At 43.0% G+C, this 18,319-nt stretch overlaps 1 protein-coding gene across 1 annotated transcript in view; it reads left to right on the top strand.

Moving 5' to 3' along the window:
- The window catches only part of RRM2B (ribonucleotide reductase regulatory TP53 inducible subunit M2B), an 87,890-nt gene that overhangs the window by 43,062 nt on the left and 26,509 nt on the right, over positions 1-18,319 (top strand). Inside the window, exons 5-6 of the mRNA XM_029591835.1 lie at positions 475-569; positions 14,334-14,467. Of these exons, the coding sequence (XP_029447695.1) occupies positions 475-569; positions 14,334-14,467 (229 nt within the window). The remainder of the gene's footprint in view (positions 1-474; positions 570-14,333; positions 14,468-18,319) is intronic.

The raw sequence follows: 18,319 nt of genomic DNA, 5'->3' as shown, positions 1-18,319 counted from the left end.
TAATATGCAAGGACAGACCATGGTTAAAATCTTAACCACCAGTGAGCAGGGGGAGACTGCATGTTTTTAAACACCCCTCTTGCAAGATTCGGGCAGCTGTATGGATATTATAAAGATTGAGATGAGGGGGGAGGGGTGGAGAGAGGGGGATTATCAAGTATGGGGTTTATGAGGGGAAAATGTTGGATGATGGTATGGTCTTTTTTTTTTTTTTAACTCTGTTTATTGAGTTTTGTTCAAGTATGGTCTTTAACAGACAAAGCTGTATGATATCCTACATAGCTTGTAAGTTATACATTATCCAATAAAACTGTTTAAAACAAAAAAGGAAAAGGGCCTAAATGTTTAAGTATGGGATTCTAAGAATCAAAGAGGATGACAGCACGTAATTTGAGAGCTAGATACTTTAACATATTTTGTTTTTATAATTGACACCGTAAGCTTTTTTTTTTTTCCCTTCATGCAAATTTTCAGGGAGGTTTTATTCAACGCAATTGAAACTTTGCCTTATGTGAAGAAGAAGGCAGAATGGGCCTTGAGATGGATAGTAGACGAGAAATCCACTTTTGGTAATATTTTCAAATCCTTTCAAGTACATAATTTTGCTTTTGTAGAAACCTAAGCACCAGAGAACATGCACTGCTTCATTTCTGAGTTATGAAACATTGCAAATGAACACATTGTTTTTGCCAGTACTGACTGAATTGCCATAAGTAAACTTCTTATCCTTTCTGTAATGAGTGGAGACAAATTTTATTTATTTATTTTTTTTAGTGTAGATGAAAAAATTATTCCCCTGACCCCAGAATTTTGGGCAAGTAGTGAAACTTAAGTGAATAAATTTAGCTGCTCAGCTCGATACATTTTCAAAGGTTTTGATCTAGTCATCTGTCCTTACTTAGCTGCCTAGATCTCTTTGAAAATTGACCCTTAGCTAGAATGTTTGCTAGAATTTTTGTCACAGTTTAATAGAGTGGTTTAATATAGTAGCATAGTGCTCTAAACTCCCCCTTCCTTATAACAGAAATATGAGCCTTCTGCATTGAATTCAGTAATTGTCTACCTTAAAATATTTAACAATATATTAATGTTAACAGAGGGGCTTCTTTATTAACAATCTGTAATATTCTTTAGGAATTCTATTTCTCATTGATAGCAGGGCTGAATTAGCCATGCTGTCTGGGATGTCCTCCAGGTGCCCTCGAGGCAGAGCTTCTCCTAGCAGTTACAGAGATTTGCTCTGTGCGGTTGCGCGCATCATTCCGCGCGATCTAGCGCCCTCTTCCCCCTCGGTCTTTTTTCTGCGCCGCCGAATGTGCCCGGAGCTAATCTCTCTTACTCCCTTCGGTTATTTTTCCAAAAAAGAAAAGAAGAAAACAGCACTTTTCAGTGCTACGATGGGGCTGAAGCTGTCTGGCTTTAAATACTGCCAGTGCAGCAACACCAACAACCCTTGTCAGCCACATGGCCTGGGTGAGGCATACTGTGTAAGGACAGAGCTTGGTGGCTGCTCCCACAAATGCTTATGATGGGTGCCTTTTTCCAGAACCTATCACACGAAGTAATCCTGACCATGGAAGCTTCGCACATAGGATGGGGAGGCCACCTGCGAATGCAAGGCCTATGGTCGCCGTCAGAACGCGCTCAACAGATAAACCTCCTGGAGCTGCAAGCGATTTGGAACGCCCTTCTAACCTTTGCAGATCAGGTTCGGGGAAAGAACGTCATGGTTCACACAGACAACCAAGTGGCCATGTTTTACATAAACAAAGAAGGGAGGGGCCAGTTCATGGAAGCCGTGCAAGGAAGCAATAACCATCCTGGATTAGGTAGTCCGGCACTCAATCATGTTGCAAGCCATCTATCTTTCGGGGGTGGCGAACATGCAAGCAGACCGTCTAAGCAGGATCTTTCATCCACACGAGTGGTCGCTAAAAGAGTGTTGGACAACATTTTTGCCCAGAGGGGTACCCCGTCCATGGACCTATTTGCCACAGTGCACAACAGGAAAGTACACAGATTTTCCTGGGTGGTAGTTCCTAATATGAAACCTAACATCGTGTAACTACAGCAAGAGTTATTTTTCCCTATATGCAACACCTTGCACTTGCTACATTAAATTTTCTCTGCCATTTCGATGCCCAATCTTCCAGTCTCGCAAGGGCCTTCTGTAATGTATCACAATCCACTTATGATTTAACTACTCTGAATAATTTTGTATCGTTCAAAAATTTGATAACCTCACTCGGCGTATTCCTTTCCAGATCATTCATATATATATATATATATATATATATATATATATATATATATATATATATATAAAAGTACCGGTCCAAGTACAGATCCCTGAGGCACTCCACTGTTTACCCTTTTTCACTGAGAAAATTGACCATTTAATCCTACTCTCTGTTTCCTGTCTTTTAACCAGTTTGTAATCCATGAAAGGACATCGCTTCCTATCCCATGACTTTTTAGTTTTGAGAAGCCTCTCATGAAGGACTTTGTCAAACGCCTTCTGAAAATCCAAATACAGTAAGTCTACCAGTTCACCTTTATCCACATGTTTATTAACCCCTTCAAAAAAAATGAAACAGATTTGAGAGGCAAGACTTCCCTTGGCGAAATCCATGTTGTCTGTGTTCCATTAAACCATGTCTTTCTATATGCTCTACGATTTTGGCCTTTAGAATAGTTTCCACTATTTTTCCCGGCACTGAAGTCAGGCTCACTGGTCTATAGTTACCTGGATCGCCCCTGGAGCCCTTTTTAAATATTGGGTTTACATTGGCTACCCTTCAGTCTTCAGGTACAACGGATGATTTTAATGATAGGTTACAAATTTTAACTAATAGATCAGAAATGTCATTTTTTAGTTCCTTCAGTACCCTAGGATGCATACCATCCGGTCCAGGTGATTTGCTACTCTTTAGTTTGTCAATCTGGCCTACTATATCTTCCCAGTTCGCAGTGATTTGGTTCAGTTTGTCTGACTCATCACCCTTGAAAACCATCTCCGGAACTGGTATCTCCCCAACATCCTCATTAGTAAACACGGAAGCAAAGAATTAATTTGAAATGAAGTTGGCCACAGAGGCAAAAACTCATAATAAAAACTTTTTAAAATATATCCAAAGCAAGAAACTTGTGAGGGAGTCGGTTGGACCATTAGATGACAGAGGGGTTAAAGGGGCTCTTATCTTCTCTAAGATATATCTTCAGATATATTTTAAAAAGTTTTTATGAGTTTTTGTCTCTATGGCCAACTTCATTTCAAATTCTCTGCCTGTCTTATCAATGTTTTATACTTAACTTGCCAGTGCTTATGTTTATCCTATTTTCTTCAGATGGATCCTTCTTCCAATTTTTGAAGGATGTTTTTTGGCAAAAATAGCTTCTTTCACCTTATCTTTTAACCATGACGGTAATAGTTTTGTTCTCCTTCCACCTTGCTTAATGCATGGCATACATCTGGACTGTGCCTTTAGGATTGTATTTTTAAACGGTGTCCATGCCTGTTGAACACTTTTAACCTTTGCATCTGCACCTTTCAGTTTTTTTCTATTTTCCTCATTTTATCAAAGTTTCCCTTTTGAAAGTTTAGTGTTAGAGCTGTAGATGTACTTATTGTCCCCCTTCCAGATATTAGTTTAAATTTGATCATGTTATGATCACTATTGCCAAGTGGCCCCAGAACCGTTACCTCTCACCAAATCCTGCATTCCACTAAAAATTAAATCTAAAATAGCTCCCTCTTGTTGGTTCCTGAACCAATTGCTCCATGAAGCAGTCATTTATTACATCCAGGAACTTTGTCTCTAGCAAGTCCTGATGTTACATTTACCCAGTCAATATTGGGGTAATTGAAATCTCCCATTATTATTGCGCTGCCAAATTGGTTAGCTTCCCCGATTTCTCTTAGCATTTCATCATCTGTCTGACCATTTTGTCCAGGTGGACGGTAGTATACTCCTATGACTATACTCTTACCCAACACACATTGGATTTCTACCCATATACGTTCTACTGAGCATTTAGTCTCTTGTATGATCTTTAACCTGTTGGACTCTATACCCCTCCTGGACATAAAGTGCCACACCCCCACCAAGTTGATCCTCCCTATCATTGTGATATAATTTGTACCCTGATATAGCACTGTCCCATTGGTTATACTCCTTCCACCAAGTCTCTGTGATGCCAATTATGTCACTCATTTACTGCTATACACTCTAACTCTCCCATCTTACTTTTTAAATTTCTGACATTGGCATACAGTGTGTTTTTTGTTTGTATTATCTACCTGCTTTTCAGTTGATAGGGAGAATTTGGAAATCATTAACTTTGGTGATTTTTTACATAAAGGCACATGGACTATGTTTGCTTTTATTGGAACCTCTCTGTTGGGATGCCCCAACTCTCCTGTTTCATTAGTATCCTTCAAGGTTACATTTCTCCGAACCATGCACTGTTAAGTGATTGTCTGCTTTCCCCCTTGTTCTAGTTTAAAAGCTGCTCTATCTCTTTTTTGAAAGTTAGTGCCAGCAGTTTGGTTCTACTCTGGTTAAGGTGGAGTCCATCCTTTCAGAAAAGTCTCCCCCTTCCCCAAAAGTTTACCCAGTTCCTTACAAAACTGAATCCCTCTTCCCTGCACCATCGTCTCATCCGCATTGAAACTCTGGAGCTCTGCCTGCCTCTGGGGGACCTGCATGTGGAACAGGAAGCATTTCAGAGAATGCCACCCTGGAGGTTCTGGATTTCAGCTTTCCTACCCTCCATGGCTGTCCACAGAGTAGCAGCTGTATATCAGGAAATGACTTAACCAACATTCGAGACGCAACCCGTGAGCTGGGGACTCCCAGACAACATGGCTAATTCAGCCCTGCTATCGACGGGGAAAAAGCAAGCTTGCTTACCGTAAATGGTGTTTCCATAGATAGCAGGATGAATTAGCCATGCGGACCTGCCCGCCTCCCTGGACTAGAGTCTATTACAAATGTTTTGTTCTCTGCTATGTTACAAACTGAGGGGGAAGAGTGTGCTAGATCGCGCGGAAGACTTGCGTAGGCGCTCAGAGCAAAGTTCTTTAACCACTGGGAGAGGCTCCATCTCGAGGCCACCTGGAGGACGTCCCAGACAGCATGGCTAATTCATCCTGCTGTTTACAGAAACGCCATTTTCTCTCCTGCTGCTGCTTTCCAAAGTGCCAAATCATCTCTTCAGACAATTCGGGTCTGTTGATCCTGTCATTGTCCTCTTGAGTTAGCCTTGAGTTAGCCTTGAGTTAGCCAATCTAAGTGATAGAAGAGATATAGAGAATTCTCTCATCCGATGTGTAACGCCCCTTACCTCCCGCCACTTGAGGCATAGCTTCCCACAACTGCAGCATCTTAGGGTCTAGTTATAACCACCTGCACTTCCTGAAGCCATTTTATAGACCAGGCAGTCAGCACTTCCTGTGGGTACTGACTGATGATATCTTCTCTGCTCTAGTGTAAAGGGAAGCTCAGCACAATCACTTAACACCTCTACAGCAGGTCTACGGACCACAATGCTAGTTGCTTTGTGTTCCTGTCTTATTCCTGCCTTGCTGTGTTCCAATATTCCTGCCTTGTTCCTGTCTTGCTATGTTCCAGTGTCCCTGCCTTAGCACTTTCCAGTTCTTCTGCCTTGTTCCTATCTTGTGAGACAATCTTCACAACCAGCCCTACTTTCCTGCCTCACCCAGGTCTTCCAGGTCTTTGCCTCTTTGGCCTCACTCCTCAGTTGCTGACCTTGGATCGGATGTTTTCCTCTCCTTGCCTGCCGCCTACCACGACCCTTGCCCAGACTTCGATTACGCCTTGCCTACTGCCTGCCTTGACCTCAGACCAGACTATGACCTTGCCTTGCCTGCTGCCTGCCATGACCCTTGCCTGAACACTGACCATGTCTTTTGCCTGCCCCTACTCCAGCTCAGACTCTGACCACTCTTGCTCTGTCATCTGCCTGCAGCCTGCCACATGGGAGAGGGCTACATCGCGGTACTCCCTCCTCACCTTGGCCCAAGGTGCCATGTGACATGGTACATAACATAACATAGTAATAAGCTTCTCATAATATGCTTTAAATTAAAGCCTCACCTGTCCTTCTAGTATTTTTTTTTCTGAGTTTGCCTTGGCTATCAGGAATTTCCTGAATCCCTCTGTGCAGTATGTTCAGTTATCAGGCCAGCAATTTATCTGTTCTGCTCCCAAGTTTCAGATAGTTAATCTCAGTAAATACATTGCCTTCCCCATTCTATATTTTCAGTTCTAATAGTTTAGTATACATTTTCTCCCTGGTGATAGCATTTTCATTTAGCATTAAATGATTGGAGAGGACTGCATTAGTTAATTTTTTCGTATTTATAACTTGCCTCTATCCTAAGGCCAGATTGACCTATCGGGGGATCGGGCTTCCCCCGGTGGGCCGGTCACTCCTGTCACGTGATTTTTTTTTTGTATTATAAAGTTTCCAACCAAAGTATTAGGGGGCGCCGCGAGCAGTGGTATCCCGAGGGGAGCCAATGCCCCTGGGCGCAAGGAGGCTCATGCGGCCGCTGAGCAGCGACACGTATATAGCAAGCAGATCGGCAGGGCCGTGGTGGAGCTCACGTCACCACGGCCTGAAGAAAAAGATCGCGTTTAAACGCGCTGATGCTCCTCCTCCTTCCTGCCTGTGCAGTCCCGGAAGTAAAGTTGTTGGAACCGCGTGGGCAGGAAGGAGGAGGAGCATCAGCGCGTGCAGAAGAGGAGCAGCGCTTACGGGCCGAGAAGAGGAAGAGGCCCGGTAGCAGGGCTGCCGCGGCCCGAGAAGATCAGGGCCGCTGCAGAGCCCATCCTGCGGCGACCTGCGAAAAGGAGGCACAGAGGTGAGAGAGAGGCTGAGGGTCTGTAGAGGGTGCGTGTATGAGATGAGTTGAGAGATTGTGTGTGGGAGTGAGGACCTGAATGTTTGCAGAGACAGCATGTGAGAGCCTCTGTGTGTGTGTGAGAGAGACAGCATGTGACAGTGAGAGCTTGTGCTTGAGCAAGACAGCATGTGGGAGTGAGAGAGAGCCTGTGTGTGTGAGACTCAGATAGCATGTGCCAGTGAGAGACTGTGTGTGTGTGTGTGTGTGTGTGTGAGAGAGAGAAATTCATGTGAGAATGAGAACCTGACTGTGTGTTTGAAGGAAGAAGATGGAGAGAAAAGAAATAGAAAAAAAGACAATATAAAAGGAATTGGCAAAAAAATAAGAAAGGAAGGTAGAAAAAAAAAAAAGCCTGTGACCAACCAATTAGAAAACTAAGAGCAGCTAGCAAAGGTAAAAAAAAAATTAAAAAATTACTTTTTAGTGATTGGCACATGTAATCTTTGGGAATGTACAAGAATAGCACTTTCTCTATGCGGATCTCACAATGTACGAGATCAGCCTGGAGAAAATGGAAGCCCACGGGGCCTGCACAGAGGAGGCAGCAGAATGGGCTTCAGTGTCAGTAGCAGCAATCGGCGCCTCCCCAATAGCCATGTGGCAGCAGTGGTGACAGTGGCAGCAGAGTAATGAGAGAGGTTCTGAGGCTGCTGACAAAAGAAAGAGAGGGGGATCTGCCTTTAGTGCATGCATGTGTATGAATGGGACTCTGCCTGGGGGTGTATGTGTGTGAATGCATAGGTGCCTGCCTGGGGGTCTATGTATGTGAGAATGAATGTGTGCATGCCTGGGGGATGGGGAGGGAGTGGTGTGAAAATGAATGGGAGCCTGCCTGAGGGTCAGTGAGTGTGAGAGAGCATGAGTATGTATGAGAAAATCCAAGGGAGTAAGAGTTTGTGTGTGTGTGGGGGGGGGGGGGGGTGTGTGGAGGGGGAGAGAGTGTCTTAGAGCCTGAGAGTGTGTCAGTGAGAGTGAGAGGTTATGGTGGGTATAAGAGCATGAATGTGTATGTATGTGAGAGAGAGAATGGACATGTGAGTATGTGTGAGAGAGAGGGGATAACCTCCTAATCCTCCACAATATCAGGGTGACTGGAAATAAAGAGCTCCCACAGAAGGGGACAGCAGGGGCTTTTTAAAATCCTTATTAGTTTTAATTATTGAATGTTATTTGATATATGTGCTGTTTTGAAATATTTTATTGGTGTTTGTATATGATTTTAATTAATAGAAATTCTATTTATCAGTAGTTTTAAAATATTCTTTTATTATGGTTTTACTATTATAACTGATGCTTTATGTTTCTTGATTTTATTTGTTTTATGAGGAATGGTGGTTCTATTTTTCTACTGGGTATGTGCAGCCCTAGCCATCTCTCAGGCACGGTCCCTTAGTCTCACTTTTTCCACAGAGACTGCGGGTCATAGTTATTTGTTCTCTCTCATAGCTACTGCAGTGAACGTTTTTAGTGCTAAAGGGGCTGTTTATTTCTTGCAAAGGCCCTGCTGGTTTGTTTATTTCCTTTAGGTCAGTTTTGTCTATTTCAGTTTTTCTTATTTTTTACTTTTTATTTCTTTTGACTGCATGGTACGCCAGCTTGGGGGCCAGCATAGCCTGGTCAGTTTTTTCCCAGCCTTTGTGTTGGGTTATTATCTTAGTCTAATGCCCTATGGAGCCTGCAGTTTTCAGGATCCCTGAATGGTCAGGCTATGCCTCTTATCCTGGGTTATTCAGGGACTTGCTGGGTACAAACCACAGTGTCTCCAGGGGCTCTTCCCCATTCCCGCTCCCCCCATGAGGTTTCAACATTATTAAACTAGTGTTCCTTGCAGGCGCCCTGGGAGACTTAGTCCAAAGGATGGGCTTCAGTGGAAGCCTTGAGATTGAGGGATGCAGGAGGGCACCATCATCTGGCATCGATTCCCCATTGACCCGTGCACTGGATTCAGGACTGGGTTGGTGCCTGATGAAGGAATATTCCCATGGGGAAGAGAGTTCATCCTCACCACAATCCTGGGAACCACTCTAGTCTCCATGGGTCCAAGTTAATTATCCCCTCTGGTGCCCTGGATGACATGGCCTCCCCTCTTGCTTGCCAGCCTTCCCTGATACGGAATTAGAGTAGAAAGACCCTTATTTTGTGGGTCTTGAGCTCCATTTTGTAGATCTGCTATATAGAGAGTGATACTATGAAACATATTTTGCAAAGCTTAGCAAGTCTGTTGTTTACTATAAGTTGCTAAAGTTTTATGATACAATGTTGAAATTGTGTTGAAATCAAAGAAATAAGGTCCTTTGGATCTGCATCTGGACCCTTAGTCACAATGAATATTGCAGTGCTTGCAGTTTACTACAATGAAAAATATTACGAGGTATTGTAATAATATTGCAACAGACACCCCAGCATGGGATGGCTCTCAAAAGGAAGGGCCTAAGGATGCGTCACCTTAAAGCATGAAATGATTGACGAGATCCAAGATGGAGAAAAAAGAGTGTTGCTTTTGCATTAGGACATAGGTATAATGGGGTAATAAGTGGGTGCAGATTTTAAATAAAATCTGTGATTGGACCAACTGAATGGTAGCAAATTTAAGGATGTGATGAAAGGAAACTTGGTCATATAATCTTTTAATGAGAAATATATTAGGCCCTGTTTTAATATACAGGCAGAGCAACTTGCCATTGCCTTGTAATTTGATCTATTTTTCTTTGAATTAAAACCACAAGAAAGAAGTAGTGTTGGTTTTTGATTAGATTTACTTTTATTGCTAAATAAGTTAACAAAAAACCAGTTACTCAATGGAGATAAGCTGCTGGGGTCTTTTTAGACCGGAAATCCTACACTGGCAGGACAGTCTTGAAGGAGCAGCTAGAGAGCCTAAACATAGGAGCAATCAGCATTTCTGATGCACTGATGGTGTCATGGCCTAAAGTCATCGGATACCCATGCTCATGCAAGTGCTAGTGCATGGATGGGAATCTACGCTGATTGCTCCAGTACTAGTGGAATCACTGACAGAATTGGCATCGGCATCAATGGAATCAGATCAGATTCCAAAAGAATTGACACCAATGGAATTGGCGCTGTTGGACGTCGTCAGAATGGGTGCCATGAGAGTTGGTGCCAGATAACACTGGGCACTGACAGAATCAGCAGCAAGCGCCCTATGCACCAAAGGGTGAAATTGGTCATCAGTGCTGGGCACCCATACAGTCAACATCAATTGAAGCAGCACCGACAGAATCGATAACAGGTGCCAAAGGGTTCACACTGATGAAATTGACATCTAGCACCAACAATGGCATTGGGTGCTACTGTAGTGTGGGTAATAAAATGCACTGCCATAAAGGAATCTGTTTAGGTGGCAGCACTGAGGATGTCATGGCACCTGCACATCACTGACTGCTGCTAAGATGCCAACAGGTAGAGCCAGGGCATCAAAGTTGGGCATAGCTGTGCTGATGACTTCAGCATCATGCCACTGCACCAGTGGAAAATGCCAGGTACCACATTAATGTTGGGCACTGCTGTACCTTTGGAAATCATTGTCAAGTGCTGTGCACTGCTGAGTAATAATGGGCATCAAGCACCAGTGTTCAGTAGCAGGCCTATAAGGCACTAAAGATCTTAACTATGAGGAAAGAAACTGTGGTGAATTGTCTTGAATTCACCTCCAAATCTCTTATCACTAATTTGGTGTAAGACTACCCTGATAAACTTCTCCTTGTTTATCTCAAGGCACCACAGTAGGGGGGTTTCTGAGGTCTTATCTCCCTCCCCACTGCTTCCTTTTCCAGTGATCCCTCCAGTTACTGTGGCATACATATGCAGACCGTTTATCTGAGTAAAACCTTATTTATTCAGGAGCTACTATAATGACAATACAGGAACAGCACTTATCATTAGGGAACAACAATAAGAAAACAATAGTTACAAAAGCAGGCTTGATATCCGGTGCTTATCAGATTACAGATTTAATGCTAGCATCACATTGGCTAGCATAGACTTGCTCACGGGAGATTAAAAAAAAAACCTATCTGACCCACTGCTAGGAATAAGATGGGAATTCTTACTTTCTTACCAATGCAGCAGACATTCAGTGTAGTTTGCTCTCTGTGAAGTGCTGTGGCAAGATCTGATCCTGGGTAAGGGCATCTAGAGCCAAGAAGGGCTCCACCTTATTTCTGGCCAGTGACAAGGTGTGCTTGGCTCCCCTACTCATAGATAACTTTTTGATGGGACCAGACTCCCTCTCAGCCCCGGTGCAGGGACATGCAGGCAGAGGGGAGGCAGCTGCATTCAGATGGGTCGTAGTCTTCTGGATGGGTAACGATTGACTGACAATGACTGAGTGCTTGCTTCCAGATGTTTTTAAGGGCTCACCTATGCATAATTCAGCAGCTTTATGCATAGTCAGGTGAATACATAATTAAGGTTTTGATAGGCTACAGCTTCTCTCTCTTGCAAAATTCTTGTTTTTCTTTCTCCAGGTTCAGAGAAGGGCCAGCATGACAACTGCCAGTTGTTCACATCTGACGGTGAACTAATAAGCCCTGCTCTGGGATTGGCCCCAGAGTCATAAAAAGAGGCCCCTAGTGTTCTGGCTGCATAGATTCACACAGCACTAATTGTCCTTATGTTTCTCTTACCCTCACCAGCCCCATCCAGGCTGGCAGGTCCTGTAAATCTGTCAAGTTGGTCATGTACACAGCAACTGCAAAGTCTCTCTCTCATATCTGCATTTGGCTGCAGATAGCCACTCAGGCCAAAGTCCATTTTTCTGATGTCAGAGAGTTCACTTTAGCTGTTTGTCATGTTAGCGAAAATTGGGATATTCTTTACACCACCCTATACTAGGTACAACAAAAATAAATAATACTTTTAGGCAAACAAAGATAAGTCACCCAGGTTTATTAACAAAACTTCCTAACAATAAACAAAGTATATTTCATAATAGCAGACAAGATATATCATCACACATCATTATGACAAATTTATTGTCCCCTGTCTGAGTTAAACCTGTCACTGGACAACAACAATTTTAGTGACGTCCAGTCTAAACTCTGACCTATCCCTGAAACATAAGGTAGTTTTTGGTAGCCTGCTACCCTAAAAGTGAAAGGTCAACTAGTCGGAGGAAACCAGGACTTCTGCTAGAAGTCAACAGAATTCAAAGAAAGGAATGTGAAAAACAAGATTAAATGATCTATCTAAATAAAAAAAAAAGTTATTAACTACTAATGTCTATATAAAAAAGAATATATAAAAATTAGGCCAAAAAAGAAAATATAAGCTGGCTTTAAGTATACTAACTTACACAGACACCACCGCTAGACCAACAGGGATGAAGAGTAAGTGGACCGGGATATTGGGGGGAGAGAAGGGGCCCAGGAGTTGGAGGACTTGATTTTTTGAACTAACAAGGGGTAGAGCTTGGGGGGACTGGAGACAGGGCTACAAATGGGCCACTTTTTTTTTATTTGAAAGCTTTTGGCTCCTTAGGGCTTGAGTGTGGGTGGGTGGGTGAGGAGGGGGCATCATTAGACTACGACAAACTTTAACACTCAGACCAGGGACCGTTTGGTCCCTTTAAAAGATGGCAGACCAGAGATGTGGAGCAACTATAATTTGGTGCTGCTTGGTTATGGTGTGTTTCACCAGTGTTATTTTACCACCGGGAAATATACTGCAGAATTCACTAACCTGTGATATCGAGTACCACAGATTAGTGAATTCTGCAGTATTTTCCTCTGTGGGGAAAATACTGTGGTTTAGTAAATAGATCCCTAAGTTGAAACTGACTCAGACCATTTGGCCTAATCCAGGCTCCAGATTTGGCCAGTTTACCCTTCCCTTATGTCCACTGCTTTAAGGTTGCCAGCTAGCTCCATATTTTAAGAGTCCTATTCGTTTGCCCAGGAAGCGTTGCTTCCAACATACACATCTTTTCTTCCATGTAAGCATGCAGTAAATCACTTTCCCTTTCATTAACATGTTTTAAGACACACAACAACAAAACAATGTTCTTGAAAACAAATTGGACCCAAAATTAAAGCTACCCTCCCCCCCCCCCAAAAAAAAATTTGATGACCGCTTTGACTATACTAGCTCCCCACTTCTATAATCTTTACTATCCAGTCAATCCATCCATATCTATGACTGCTGAAAGCAGGTCAAATATCTTACAGATAGACAGGCACAAAATCTACCTTTTAGGCATTTGCTCTTTTCTTTCAATTTGTGAATGAACACCTAAAAAATTCAGAACTACATTTTTGTGCAATGTACAGGGGTGAAACAAGAAGTGGATCAGCATGTCTGAGGCAAAAAAATGAAGCAGCTAGCGCTCCAACATGACTTTCAGCTAAGCATTTCTTTCTGTTACTAGGAAATGATTAATTTCAGACTTTTGTTTTTAAATGTTCATTCCGATTTTAGTGTTCAGTTTTAATTGAGCTCCGATTTAGATCTTGCTGGTGTCACTCTTAACAGCAGCATTATTGAAGTGTACTTACCTCCACGTACACACATAGCATTTTAAAAACAATTTCAAGGTAACGTGCCAGATAGCTAGGGACAGGCCTTGCAGAAAGCAAGTTGTTATTGCTGCTGAGCAGCTAAAACCCAGCTCCTCTACAAGATAGGCTTTTGAGGGAGTTATGATAAGGAGAATCATCTTATACTGTTTAGTATATTGGCAGTGCTTTGAAAATGTTTATTATCTATTTGGATATATTACCCATCTCTTTGCTACTTGCTTTGGAACTGCAAAATTAACTCATTACGTTTTCCAATTCCAAACCTGTCATCTTTAGTCCATGACATTGTAAACTTTGCAGTTAAACCGGACAAAGGAGCAAAGTGTTGACATTCTCTTCTTGGAGCCAACAATCCAATAGGTCAAAAATCATCCTTAATGAGGAGTTGTGCTAAACTAAAATGGTAGGTTTGTAGTAGCATAGATGGGAAATGTGGAGGAAAAGCAAACCTATTTCTTAAACAAAGACCTGGGTTGTGTTGGGTTTGGTATCTCTCTTCCTTCTCTGAGTACCAGTCATTGAGTCTACTCGCCCAGTACTTTTCTCTAAGAGACCAAAAAAGAGCCAGAAAGCAACCAAGAATGCACCCATTGGAGGAGGAAGGAGAAATACTTTAATTACTAGGGTTTCCTTCCAACTGAAAGATGATTAACTTTCCCCTTCCAGGAACAACATTTTATTTGTTGTAATAGAAAAACGAATTGGACTCTTGTTCACCCTTCTAACTTTGCACTTTACCCAAAGCACAGGGAAACATCTACAGAAGAACAACCTACTTCCTGATTTAATGCTAGACTTCCCAATTTCTTTTGCCAGTTTCACATTTTGATTGAAATAAATTCTTATTTTGTGATAACTACTAGGGGAGAGACTGGTTGCTTTCGCTGCTGTGGAAGGAATCTTCTTCTCAGGATCTTTTGCTGCCATCTTTTGGTTGAAGAAAAGGGGTCTCATGCCTGGACTGACCTTCTCCAATGAACTCATAAGCAGAGATGAGGTAGGATGTTTAAGTCACTACTGCATGTGATTGGCAGTGTCAGATTTAGGATTTTGCCACCCCTGGGCACTGTTGGTACTGTCACCCCCTCCCCTCTGTAAGGTCAGACAGCAGGCACAGCTTTGTAACCAGGTTTAAGGATGCAGGGAACTGTCTGCTACAAGACACTGCCAGCTGCCCTCCCACCCTACTTGCAATCCTAAATCAGGGAAAAGACAACGTGTATTCTCCTCAGAAATATACTTTTGTTTATCAGATTTGGCAGGATCCTATCCTGGCCACTAAGTACCAGTTTTTCCTAAAGAAAGTTCTGTATAAAGGGTGATAACAAAACATGCCATAAACTTTAGCCTGCTTAAGATATTAATACCTATGGCTAACTTACTTCCCCTGATTCCAACTTCAAGCGATACCTCTGTTCACCTCTGAAGCAGGTTCCGGCTGGAGAATGTGTGCAGGGGAGAGGCTTGCTTCCTGGGCTTGGTGCTGGCAGAGTGGGCAGGCTGTGCAGGAAGGAGGCTAGCTTCTGGCTCTGATGTTTGCCGGCTTTCTGGGCTGGTTCTCACCCTTCCTCGTCTATGACTCTCTCACTTTCCACACCTGAGCCGGTGTCTTCTCTCTCCAATCACCTGGCCACACCTGGTCTTCTCCCTTCTTGATAGCCAGGAGGGCTGGTTTGCTTCTGGCCCCCCCCTTTGCTTTCAGGGATGCTTTGGCACAGGTTTCAGGGTCGCTCTCAGGATCCGCTCTCCAGGCTTTCTCCCAGGTTTTGTGTTCAAGGTTTGTGCCGCCTCTTCTTTTGGAGGTCCATTGCTTGCCTTCTTCCTTGCCCCCACTGTCTTATACTTTCCAGCTGATAAATAAGCATAACCTCATGCATAGCCTTGTGGTGGGTGGAGGGTCTTTTGCCATATTGCAGGCCTTTTTCCCCCTTCCCCATTACTTCGGGAGGGTCCTGATACGTTGCAGGTCCTTTTTCCCCCCTCCCATTCTTTTGGGGGGAGAAATGCCACGTCTCTATGCCAAGCTGTGTGTCAGGGTGTTTTTCTCTGTCTCAGGTTGCCCCCCCCTAAGGGGCAGGGTCTGTCTGACCTCTGCTTGCTTTCATTGCCTCTCTGCTTTATATTTGCACAGGAACTGACAAGCAGGCACATCTGATAAGGTATCCTTCAGGGTATCAGGACAAGGCCTCTTCATTTTCCTCAGAGACAAGATTTTAAAGTTCAACTGGGTAGAGTTCCTTCTCTTGCTGTGACAGTGCCTTTTTGGGGCCTGTCAGAATTTGGCCTGTACATGGCTATTAGAATTCATAATTGGTGCATCAGTGATAAACATGAGATATCTCCCTACTGCTTCATAGTTTCCTGCAGCAGCCCAGTGGTACATTTTGTGGCAAAAATTGGAAAATTCTAAAGCAAATGAAAAAAATAAAAGATGGAAATGTTTTTCAGTTTTAAAAATGTAGTAGTTATCCAACCTTGCTTGTGACTGTATAATGTATTTCTTTTATATTGGATGAGGAAAAAGGATCTCAAATATCAGTACAGGTTGCAGATCTCAGAGATGAGGAGGGGAGAAGGACATGGTGAGATGAGGAGGGGAGAAGGACATGGTGAGAGAAAGGGAAGAGGACATGGTGAGAGAAAGGGAAGAGGACAAGAAATGGAGTGAGGAGAGAGAGGACTGCAGATGGTGAGGATGGGAGTTGAGGAAGATCAGGAATCTGGGACAGGGGAGAGAGAGGGAGAGAATCTCTGGGATTGATGAAGGGGGAGGGAAGGGTAGGAGGGGTTGGGAGGTGAGTTCCAGGATCTGAGGATAGAAGGGAGAGGTAGGAAGGAAATGAGGTTCCAGAATTGGAGGAATAAAATCAGAGATCAAGAGAAGAAGATCTGAATTTTGGTGGTGGGGAGGAGCAGTTTGGGGTTCTGCAGTCCCTCTCTAACCTCCTACCCTTTCTGGCATGTGTCCATACACCTGGCACCAATCCCTTCTCATTTACACATACAAACACTGCCATCTTCCCTTGTTCCCTTCTCTCTCACACAAACACTGTCATCGCCCCCCTCCACCCCATATTGTCATAGTGTTGGCCATGACAAAGGCTGTTGATTTCATTGTTGGTGATGAAATCAAATATGTTTAAAGCATATTTCTCCCCTGTATGGTTGGTGATGATTATGAAGGTCATGAAACACTCTGCTTGCCCTCTAGATAGCACATAACAACAAAATGACATGTTGCATACCAGATGTTGAGTAGATGGACACTAAAAAAATATCCTGCATCTTTAATCTTATACACAGTAGCTGATAGGGTTGTCTTTGCCAGCAGTGCAATGAATTAATCACAGATAACTTTTGATAGACATGATGTCTGGCCTTTTCCATGATTTCCATATTCATTGATATGCTAAACTAAAAAAGGGACTAACTTAGCAGTTAGCCCTAGAATGCCAAGGTAATTATCGTTGTGTTTTGATCCAGTTATCTCATCCTTTTTTTTTTTTGAAATTTGACAATTTTTATTAGCTGCACAACACCCAAAGCCAGGTCACAGCGTACATGACAGCCAAACAAATTGTGTAACCAGCAAGTGAACAAACAATATACAATATACCCATACCTTCTGTAGCCACTAAGAGTGCTAGGGAAGACCTCCACAGTCATTGGGCAGGGGAAAGAACAAACACCTTGGTCACACTCAAAGGTAACGGTGCGTGGCTAGGAGCCACCCAGAAAGGTAATAAAAGGTTTCCATGCCTTAGTAAAGGCTGGAAGGCGTTGATGCTTAATAGCTGTCAGAGAAGCTAGCTTATAAAAATTGTGAAGCTTCGCCTGAATCTCCGGCAGTGTGGGCACGCGGGCAGATTTCCAACAGGCCGCAATAAGGCTGCGGGAGGCAATGAACAGCTGAGCGCAGAAATGCCAATACAAGTTAGGGATAGCGTCTGGGAAGATATGCAACAGCGCAATTGCTGCCGAGGGCGATAAAGCGATGTCCAAAAGGTTACTTAGCCAAGCAAAAACCTCCTGCCACAGCCCTGCCAGCGTAGGGCAAGACCACCAGATATGCAGGTATGTGCCAGTCTGGCCACAGTTACGCCAACAATGGTCATCAAGATGAGGATAGAACTTATGGAGTTTATCAGTTATCTCAACTTAACCTTAAAATGGCAGACCATATTCTGCAAGAAAAACTGTAGTTTCAGCTATGCATATGAGAACATTCTTCTAATACGTATAAGTTATCAAAACTGTTTTTGCCATTTGGCCACTAACTTCCTTTTGGGCATGGTAGCTGCTAACTGACAGCATATGCTGCACATTCATTGCATAATTGATAATGTTTGCAGGGTTTTTCCAGTCATTGAGGCCTTCACAGAACATTCCCCACTTTTAGCTATCAGGCAGGGATTAAAAACAAAACACTTTTCTTAGAAAGTGAATAGATGAGGCATTCTCGCTTTTCAATCTTATTAAGCTTCACATATTCAAAGATAATGATTCCAATTGGTGTACTCTTGCTTTTTCATTCAGAAGTCAATATCTAAATTCTGGCATTGCTGTGGCCCTCTTCTCAGTCCAGTGAGATCTTGAGAATTCATGTCCTATTTGCCTGACTTATTGGAGAAGGATATTTTACTGGTGTGATTATCAATGGACAAGTCTTCAGAGGAGTAGGGTAAGACTTGTACCCTACTTGTCCAGTTAAAAACTGCTGATAGTCACTTACAACCAATCAATTAACAGTATAAGCACATATATAAAATGCAGTGTTCATAAATATTAATAAATAATTAAAATATCATAGCTCATACGTGTTAGCCTCTACACAAATATATTGCGTTGG

The sequence above is a fragment of the Rhinatrema bivittatum genome, chromosome 2 (assembly GCF_901001135.1).
Source record: "Rhinatrema bivittatum chromosome 2, aRhiBiv1.1, whole genome shotgun sequence".
Classification (NCBI taxonomy): Eukaryota; Metazoa; Chordata; class Amphibia; order Gymnophiona; family Rhinatrematidae; genus Rhinatrema; species Rhinatrema bivittatum.
The sequence above is the reverse complement of the archived record's forward strand: the minus strand, read 5'-3'. Positions and strand labels throughout refer to the sequence as shown.